The sequence below is a fragment of the Bidens hawaiensis genome, unplaced genomic scaffold, assembly GCF_021521415.1.
Source record: "Bidens hawaiensis isolate Kalapana, Puna unplaced genomic scaffold, B.hawaiensis_p1.1 tig00029688_1, whole genome shotgun sequence".
NCBI classification, from domain to species: Eukaryota; Viridiplantae; Streptophyta; class Magnoliopsida; order Asterales; family Asteraceae; genus Bidens; species Bidens hawaiensis.
Window position 1 is genome coordinate 156,939 of NW_027494936.1, and position 10,122 is coordinate 167,060.

At 34.3% G+C, this 10,122-nt stretch overlaps 1 protein-coding gene across 1 annotated transcript; it reads right to left on the reverse strand.

Moving 5' to 3' along the window:
- Window positions 1-5,285: 5,285 nt before the first annotated feature.
- Window positions 5,286-9,242, reverse strand: LOC143579395 (putative phytol kinase 3, chloroplastic). Its single transcript, XM_077062717.1, has 6 exons — window positions 9,060-9,242; window positions 8,784-8,851; window positions 8,572-8,703; window positions 6,886-7,001; window positions 6,669-6,783; window positions 5,286-5,506 (listed from the first exon to the last, which is right to left on the reverse strand). The coding sequence occupies exons 1-6, from the start codon at window positions 9,177-9,179 to the stop codon at window positions 5,329-5,331; spliced, it is 729 nt and encodes a 242-aa protein (XP_076918832.1). The 5' UTR covers window positions 9,180-9,242; the 3' UTR covers window positions 5,286-5,328.
- Between the last annotated feature and the right edge of the window lie 880 nt (window positions 9,243-10,122).

Here is a 10,122-nt window from a genome sequence, read left to right on the forward strand (position 1 = left end):
AGGTCCATTATAGCATAATCTAGTTCTAATAACTTTTTAAGGCCAACACATTGTTAGTCACATTTGCTTCTAGTTAGTCTTAGTTGAGCTATGTTTTTTCACCTATCTTTAGTTACATTCATTGGTGTGCCGTTCATTTATGTTGTTAACAAACGAACACAAAAGGTTCTTTTTCTTAATAAACAAACATAAACGAACGAACACGAGCATGTTTGTGTTTGTTTGGTGGGTTTTCAAGCCTAACACCTCTAAATTAACCAAAATTTCGTGAACCATCCAGCGACAACAAACATGAACAAAACTTTTTGTTTATTTAGTTAAGCGAATAGACATGAACACATGTCTCATTTGTTCTTTAATGGTCGTGGGCATTTGTTTATGACTTATGTTTGCTCGTTTACAATATGCTCATGTGTTTAAGTTTGTTCGTTTATGTATTCATTTAAATAATTAAATTATTAGGCACATTATAACTTAGTCTAGTTTTTAAGGCCCGCAGATTGATATTCATGTTTAGTTTTAATTGGTGTGCTTAGTTATGCGCATTAATATTGCATATTGTAGCAGCCCAACATTGCCGCATCATAATATTGTCTGATTTGGCCAGGAGTACCACCATTGCTCTCACAGATTTGTTTTTGGTTGCTTAGGTGAAGATTTTCTTGGAGGTCACTCATCCTGATACTATTCACACTTGAGCATGCTGAACTACGGTGTTTTCCCCAGATCCACCATCATTATGGTAAGGAAAGTATCCACTACCTTATAAATAAGGTTTCGTTCTCCTCTCCAACCAAAGTGAGATGTTATAATCCACCCCCTTTAGGGGTCCGACGCCCTCGCCGGACCTGGCAGCACTGGTCACACTAGCTCTGATACCATTGTAACAGCCCGACATTACCGAATCATATCATTGTCTGCTTTGGGCGGGACGCACCACTATCGCCCTCACCGATTACCACCCAACATTGTCAACCTCCCTTCTCATGCATCAACCATCATCGTCACCTACATCAACCGCCTCTTTTTCATAAGACAAATATTTGTGTTCATGTTTGTTCAATTTAAAAAATCAACAAGTTCATGTTCGTTTATGTTAGTTCGTTAAAAATCCCTCAATTGAAAGAGACCAAACATTAAAAAAATATAATAAACGTAACAAACTAATATACATGTATTAAATCAAAGCAAAACTACGTTAAAAAATAAAACAAATCATTACAAAAGATAAAATAGCAAAACGATTAAAAACAAAAACTTAAATAAACCTATGTAACACGGAACTCAAACTAGTTAAATCATAATTACCTATCTCCGAAAGTAGGCAATTTAGGCAATTAATTTAGAGCAAATTAAAACAAAACAATAGCTCCCATAAATAATTTGTGTGATATGGTGGTTAAAGTTTTCAAACGACAGCTCCCATCAATAATTTGTGTGATATGGCTGGTATTTGGTAGGAGTTTTCTTAAGCATGACCTTTTGATGGGCTTCTATTGGGCGGACAACTCTTTGAAAACCTTCTTTTGAAAAAGCCCCAATGTCTTTAGCTCACGGTCTCACACTCTCACATGGCCTCACTTTCTTCTAGGGAAGAGCAAATTTGGTACCGGTATCAAAATTGGTACCGGTATCGCTTTTGTACCGTCGGTATCAAATCAGCACCAAAGTTTTAAGTTTCGGGATCAGTGTGGTACCGGTACGGTACGGTACCGATATTTTCTGAATTTTTACCTTCAATATCGATACCGGTACCGAACCGAATATTTCGATACCGGTACCGATACCAAGATTTTGTGATTTTCGGGACCGGTACGATACCGAGCTCATCCCTACTTTCTTCCCTATTGATAGGCCCCAATGACTTTAGTTACAGAATAATAGAAACCTAAGCGATACCGATTGAATTAATGCCAACTTGTAGTTGTTTTGGTTTTAAATATGTTTTTTTTCTAAACAATGTTATTTTGACGAAATTATTTTTTAGGTTTAGTTTCTAAACCGTAACGAACCTAACCAATACCGAATAAATTTACGTTGAATCGCTACTCAACACAGTTTACCGACCGAATAAGTGTCGATTTATATTGATCTAGGCATTCTAATTTATGTTTTGGGTTTAGTGTCTGCATCGTAACGAACCTAACCGATACCACTCGAATTCGTGCCGGTTTGACCATAAGTTGTAAGTGTGGTAATACTGTTTTTGGTGTTTACATATTGTCTTTGACATGGTGTAAGTGTCATAACAAGCATAACGATACCAACCAAATTCGCGTCGTTACACCGTGTACGATGGATTTTGTTACCTAGTTTTAATCCATATGTTTATAAAATCTCAGGAAGTATGACTACACAATCTAACATGATTGATAAATCATCATTCTAAATTAGTATGATACTTGATTTTGAAACTTATGTTTGAATTTTCTCCTTAAATATACATAATTCGCATTCAAACATAGTTCAAGGTTGATATAAATATTTTTTTCATAACTAAATTATGTTTTGTCTTTTTTTATAATTTTGCAAGAAAATCAAAAGAACAAACAAAAACTTACAAAGTTACCAATTTACGAACCAAATTAAAAAACTATTTCAATAAATCGACTTAATCCGCAAAAGAAATTCCCATGACCTGACCCGGTAAAAATTCCGTCTCAATAGACAAACAAAAGTTGATCGATGGAACAATGACCGTTATCATCTACTAGATTTTCTCCTTCGTATTTACCTAGGTTTCTTCTCCTACTCTCATTGTGGTCCCCTTATTCCCCTCTCACCAACTATTTTCCCACCCTTTCAATACTTTTGTAGGACATGTTTTTGTTGTTTTAGACGTGGGTTGCTTTTCTAGTTTGTTTTATAACATGTTTTTTGTTTGGGTCTATTGCATGATTTTAAATTTGTTTGTGATACACATTTTGGTTGTTTAGGATTTTATGGTTTTTGGTTGGATTTTATAGAAAATACAAATGTTTTGATTCAAGATCTTTATTGTTTTCTATGTTCAGCTTATGAGTTTATTGTTGAGTATTTTTTAAAGTTATTCAGCAATATAAAAATATTGAAGAACATCTTCTAAAAAACCATTTTAAAGAAAAAATATAATTGAATAAACCCCGTCAAGAAAAATGATAAATCCAAACAAAAAATAATAATTGAAGATGAAAATCTAACTAACATGTGCCAATGAAAATAAACATAATATTCAAATCATGAAAGGGAAGGGGGGGGGGGGGGGGGGGAACATTTACATCGGAGCTTCTATATTCATATTTTTTATATAATATAGAGAAAATAGAAGAAACAACTACAACATTGGTTTTCCACCAAACGCATTTTCGTTTATCCAAATGACCATATATGAACAATTAAAAATTAAAATGGCTTAAAGAATTTGATTATCTAAATAAACTAAATCCAACCTGTCCAATAACCCTAGCTCGAGCTTCCATTGGGTGGCCCCCTTTTTTGTTCGGGTCTTAAGTGGATTAATGGTTAGCCAAAAACCCGAATAACCCATCCAAATGAGCACTCCTACTGATGGGTCAACCCGAACCATATCAAAGAAACGATTTTTTAACAGCTTATTTGTTTAACCTATACCTAACCACTCATTTGTACCTCTACTCCAAGGTCCGGCATGTCTTCCGAATGCTTCAACAAGTTCAAAAGAACAACTAACCCGAGCAACCCCATTGCAGATCATTAGACCCGAGAGATAACAATTAAAATCACATAACCAGGGACCGCACTACTATGGGGCCCACGGGCACTTGTCCCCAATTGATTTCTAGTTCTTAGTAAAATTTCTTGGAATGTACATCAACTTGTGGGGATTGAACTATATAGTGTATACTTCCTAATATTAATACAACAAAAAAACAATTTTCACTAGTTTACTTGCATCAATTTAGGCTATCTTGTATCCTAACAGGTTTGTCTCACACGAGTCTAAACGAGTGGTCTAAAACCTTGTGCATTATTAGTTTATCATCTAGCAATCCTGTGGACCTTTGGGGGTAATTGTTCGACATTTTGTTGCCATCTCCAATTGAATATTGACACACAAAAAAACAAAATAATATGGGATACTAAAAGGACAAGTATTGGGCCATACCATATTTCACTCATATCTATGTCAAGAAAAGCTTCAGAAAGAAAAAAACATAGAGGGTTGAAGAAATAAAGGAGTATGCAAATGGACATTATAGATGAAGTCTTATCAGCACCCGCGATAGCTCCAATTGCTTGCGTTGATTTTGTGCGTGATCAACGTTATGCCATTGATGGTGAGATTATGGCATTTGTTGTAATTTTCTTGTTCTCGGTTTTCCTGTTTTTTCTTGTTTTAGCACCTCATCTCACGATGTTAAGAAAGAGTCGCGAGGATTGTTCACCGGTCAAGCCGAACTCGGCTGAGGGGCCTCAAAGGGATTGGAATTCTGAAGACATTCCTTGATTTCTAGACACACATTCACTTTGTGTATGTGTTTGTGTGTTGAGAGTGCTTGTTATCTTCCTTCTATTTTTTTGTTTCTATACCTAAACAAGAGGTATAGTTAGCCTTGCAATGTAAATTAAGTGTTAATAAATGTAGGTTTTCTGGCCAGTTAGTGTATTTAATGTTCTTTTCATTAAACAGGTTCAGGTTGGGGTGTCAAACAGATTCAGGGCATAACGGGTTGAGCAAAATGAGTTTAGACCAAAATAGGCGGATTTCAAAAAAAAAAAATAGCATCACTTTGGTTTAGGTAAAGATGGTTGTAGCGTCTAAAATTGAGTCTAGTTGTGTAAAATATAGATATAAGAAATAAAGTTTATTTAATTGTAACCCACAAGTCCTAGTTAGGCTTCCTGATTTTTAGTTTCTTATATATGGATGGTTCCGCCTCTACTATAATTACACAATTAAGGTCAAAAATGGTTTAGCTAAAACTGAGTCTAGTGTGTAACATATAGATATTGTATTATTGAAGTTTATATAGTTTCTTATATAATTACACAGTTTAATTCCAATGTATCTCATAACTTTTGTTAAATGAGTTGTTCAGATAAGAAGTACCAAAATAATGGCCATGCACCATTTGATCCCTTTCTAAGTTTACAAGTTTTATAATAGTCACCCGATGACTAATCTGAAGTGACCCAAAGAAACCCTCTACAATATATTTTATGAGTCATTTCAACAATTATTTGACGTTCCAAAAAAGGTGTTTAATGGCAGAATAAGGTCAAAGAATCAAGTTATGATAAATGGAAGGAGATCTAGCATTACATGATAAAGTACATAATGAAATGAAAGATACAACATACATGCTATAATTAAAAAACTAAAGTTCCTACCAAGAGTGATGTCAATGGCACCATGAGGTTGTCATCAAATGTGGTGCTTATAGGGTGGGATTCAACCAATGCACTAGCAACCGAAACAACCAAGAACCCGAATATCATTTGCCAACTTACTTCAAAGTAACCGAACATGGAGAAATAATGCAAGTACCTATCACCAAAAATATCATTACAATTTACAACTTGTCAATGAATCACACCAATGATCATTTTGGGTTTGGGTTTGAGTTTGAGTTTGAGTTTGAGTTTGGTTTTAGCTTTAGTTTGATGGTGGTGGTGAACTGGTGACACAAAGAACATCAATTGATGCAAGTAAATGAACACAACAAACACGAACAAGGTTTTCTTGTCGGTATTCGTTTATTATAAAAATGATATGCATGCTATGTCTTATTTAACAGAAGACGATACGGTGGTACACGCCATGTGAATACATACCTACTAAGTAAAACAACATGTGGTCAAGTCTTTCTTTTTTATTTTCTAAGTAACCATATTTTGGGGTAAACGAAGTACAATACCACAAATACACTATAGCACATCGCCCGCTTTTCAATTTTTCATCTAAAATCCAAGTAGGCTTGTAAATGAACACCACAAACACGAACACGAACAAGAACAATTAAACAAACAAGGTTTTCTTGTCCATATTTGTTTATTATAAAAAAGAGCATGTTTGTATTCGTTTATGTTTGTTCATTAATAGTATAATAGTATAAATGAACGATTCACGAACATATAACTAATTATAGATGAGCAAATATCGAAAAAAAGTAGACGTGAACTGCAAAACTTAATAAAACTAGACTAAATTGTAATTGGTGATATTTTAATTTCATAAAACTAGAATATATTGTAACAGGCCTAAACTTTTTAATTAATATCTAAACGAACAAACTTAAGCGAACGAGATGTGTTCGTGTTCATTTAACTAAATGAACAAAAAATATTGTTCGTGTTCGTTCGTTTATTAAATAATCGAACATAAACGAACTTCTTGCCGAATGGCTCACAAAACACCACCTAAAATCTGACAAACCAACTTAGGTAACCAACTTGTTTGAGGGAAAGAAATATTTAAGGTAACTAACTAACTAAGATAAACAAGTTTTCATGCAACGCCTAAAGAAATGCAACATGATCAAAGTTAAAGACACGACGGTTGTCACTTAGGGTCTCATTACCTTATATCAAACCTCTTAAAACACCATAATTCAAATAATTGAGACTCAATATATTTTCAAGCCTAAAAAGTCGGTTGCCTATTTACGCAACTACCTTTCATAATTAAAGAGTATTTGCAAAAAGATTACCCGACAGAGACGATGAAACCAGCAGCTGCCATTGCAATGCTCCCCGCGAAAGATTTATCTTTGTTATAAGGAATCTTTTTCGTTCCAAATCGCCTTCCAATAATGTCCGCCATACCTTAATTATAGATTACTTTTAAAGCATGTTCATAGATTCAAGTTAATAAAAAAAATATTAAAATGGCATCTTAATTGTTAAGATTATAAAAATGATAAGTACCATCTCCAGCACAAAGATTGCAAATTGCAGCAATTGCGATGGGAGATGTTCTCCAGTAGATTAAAGATGACAATGCAATCGTAGAAGCATAGTACAAAGGCCCTTTAATAAGTTCTCTGGTGCACAAATAAACAACATAAAAGTCATGTGATTACTGACTAGGCATGTAAATGAACGCATGTCTCGTTTGGCCATATATGTTCGTTTGTTTATGTTCGTTTATGTTTGCTACTTTACGTTCATTTATGTTTATTTCAGTTTGTTTGTTTATGCTCATTTAAAAAATTAGGCACATTACATATCATTAAATCAAATCATGCAAAGACATATTTGATTAGGCCTTTAAACGAACTAGACACTCGGTGAACCATTCGGCGGGAAGGTCGTTTAATAAATAAATGAATGAAGATGAACAAAACTTTTTGTTCGTTTAGTTAAACAAACAAACGTGAACACATATCTAGTCTGTTCATTTATGTTCGTTTGTTACATTGGTTTATGTTGGCACGTTTATGTTAATTTATGTTTGTTAGTTTGCACTAGCTCATTTATGTATTTGTTTAAATTGGTAGGCCCGTTACAACTTATTGAATCAAATCATATAAGTCAATAACTCAAATCATAAAAGGCATATTTGATTAGGCCTATAAACGAACCTAACGTTCACCGGCCCGTTTGTGAACCGTTCGACAAGATGTTCGTTTTATTAAATAAACAAATGAACACGAACAAAATGTTTTGTTCAATTAGTTAAAAGAATGAACATGAACACATGTCTCCTTTGTCCATTTATTTTTAGGAATGTCCATTTATGTTTATTTGTTTACTTTCGTTTATGTTCATTAGTCTATGTTTATCTAAGTTCATTCATTTACGCTTGTTAATACTCATTTAAAAGATTAGGTCCATTACAATATAATCTAGTTTTAATAACTTTGTAAGCCTAACACATTGTTGGTACATTTACTTTTAGTTGGTCTTTGCTCAATTATGTTTTTCATCTATGTTCAGTTACATTCGTTCGTGAGTGGTTCATTTATAGTGTTAACAAACGAACACAAACAGGTTCATTTTCTTAATGAACGAACATGAACAAGAAAACCCCATTCGCTTAATTGTTTGTGTTTGATCATTTGTTCGGTTAAAGTTACACGAACGAACACGAACATCTTCGCGTTTGTTCAGTTTGTTTACAAGCCTAAGGCCTGTAAATGAACCAAATGTTCGTGGACAAAACTTTTTGGTTATTTAGTTAAACGAATTGACATAAACAAGTCTTGTTTGTTCTTTTATGGTCGTGAACATTTGTTTATGTTCATTTTTTGTTTAAGTTTTTAGTTTTTACATTTATGTAGTCACTTAAAGAATTAAATTGTTAGGCACATTATAATTTAGTCTAGTTTTCATAACTTAAAATATCACATATTACTATTCAGTCTACTTTTAATTGGTGTTTTTAAGGCTCACAGACAGATATTCACGTTTACTTTTAATTGGTGTTTGCTAGGTTATGTGTGTTTTATCGTTTATATTCATTCATCTATGTTCAATTATATTCATTCGTATATGCTGTTTACATTTGTGGACCGTTCGTTTATACCATTAACAAACGAAGGAACACAGTTCGTTTAACTATCCATGTTCAATCATTTACTCGGTTAAAGTTAAACAAACGAATTAAACAACCTGTAGTCTCCATCTCTGCTCATAGATTTCACAGTTGCTTCATCTTTCCAAATCCCGAGTCCTATAAGCAGCACTTTTATTATGTTCACACCAGGGATAAGAGCTGCCATAACTGCTCCTTGACGACCTGAACTGCACAAGTTCACAACTACCTCAATCATCATGTGAAATGACAAAAATACCCCTTTCGAATTATCACGCATAACTATTACCTGAACAGAGGCCAACATAACATGAATGCCAACCCGATCGTTGTATGCACAAGCTTCCTATTTAGTTTCTGAACAAAAGATGATCATACCAACGTAATCAACATAATCAAATTCAATGCGGGCTACATTAATATCGAAAACCCACCCAGATAAAATCCCAAATTTAATTAAAACAATCATCAAATTCAATGCCAATTACATTAATATCGAAAACCCACCCAGATCAAAAATCCCAAATTTGATAAAATCAAATTCAATGCGATATCGAAAACCCACCTGATGAAAAATCCCTCTTGTGGCAGTTTCTTCAAAAATTCGAAGAATGGACAAGGCAAAGCAGCCGGAAAACAGCATGGCGAAAGTATCTCCGACGAGGGGATTATCCGGGAAGAACATTGGCCCGGCAGCTACAGCTGAGTTAATTCTCCGACGATCAACCTGCAGATGCGACCGTAGAGTAATAGAAGAAGAAGAAGAAGAAGAGTTAGGGTTAGTGAAACGGAATCTGGGATGAGGAAACGAAGGCGTCGAGAAAGTGTGGACTAAGCAATAACTTCAACTCATTGTTTGTCACAGAATTACTGGGGTTGATTTGAGTAGTTGAAATAATGGCTGATGATTCAAGGTTTGTGGATTTGACCGTACAGATTATTATTAGTGTGGTACCTGTTATTGATGATACCCTCAAGCGCCATCTCTGAATTTTGCCCCCAAAATCAAGTTTCTAATTTTCCATTTTACATTACATGGGGCCCTACAAACGGCTCCCTCTTTGTCAAAATACTCACTTTGATTTTGGCTCGGTTTGTAAATAAGCTGATCGGCTCGGTTTGAAAATGAGTCAAGCACATGAAAGGTCTCGCTCGGTTCATTTTACACAAATTATCTTTTAGTTTAATTTTTATCTAAGGATACACTTTTTTAAAAACTAAGTTAATTTTGCAAACTTTGAAAGCCTATTACGTGATTTCTGGTTTAACCACGTTGCTTGTTCTAAAAGTAAATAAAAGGGCAATATAGGCACTACACAATGCAAGTCAATGCATCAACATCAAAGGTTTTCTCTCTCTCTTTTATTTTCATTCAAAACATATGATCTCTCTTTATATCATTCTCATATAGATCTGGATCTGGTTATGTTTCTCTATGCATCACACTATCAAATTATTTTGATTCTTGATTTACGGCGAGATTAAACCAACAATCGAAGAGGAGTCTCTTGAATAGTATCCCTGCAGAGAGGGCACGTATCGTGAATCCTTAACCATCGTTGAATGCATTCAGAATGATTTGCAATTCGATTCAGTTCCAACTTCATTTGGGTAGAAAACAAATAACT

Excerpts from the sequence above, each read along its gene's own strand:
- LOC143579395 (XM_077062717.1), bottom strand. The coding sequence starts at position 9,179 with ATGTTCTTCCCGGATAATCCCCTCGTCGGAGATACTTTCGCCATGCTG. Across the intron at positions 8,704-8,783 it reads TTATGTTGGCCTCTGTTCAG|TTCAGGTCGTCAAGGAGCAG; the intron begins GTAATAGTTATG and ends GAACTTGTGCAG. Across the intron at positions 6,784-6,885 it reads CAATCTTTGTGCTGGAGATG|GTATGGCGGACATTATTGGA; the intron begins GTACTTATCATT and ends TCTATAATTAAG.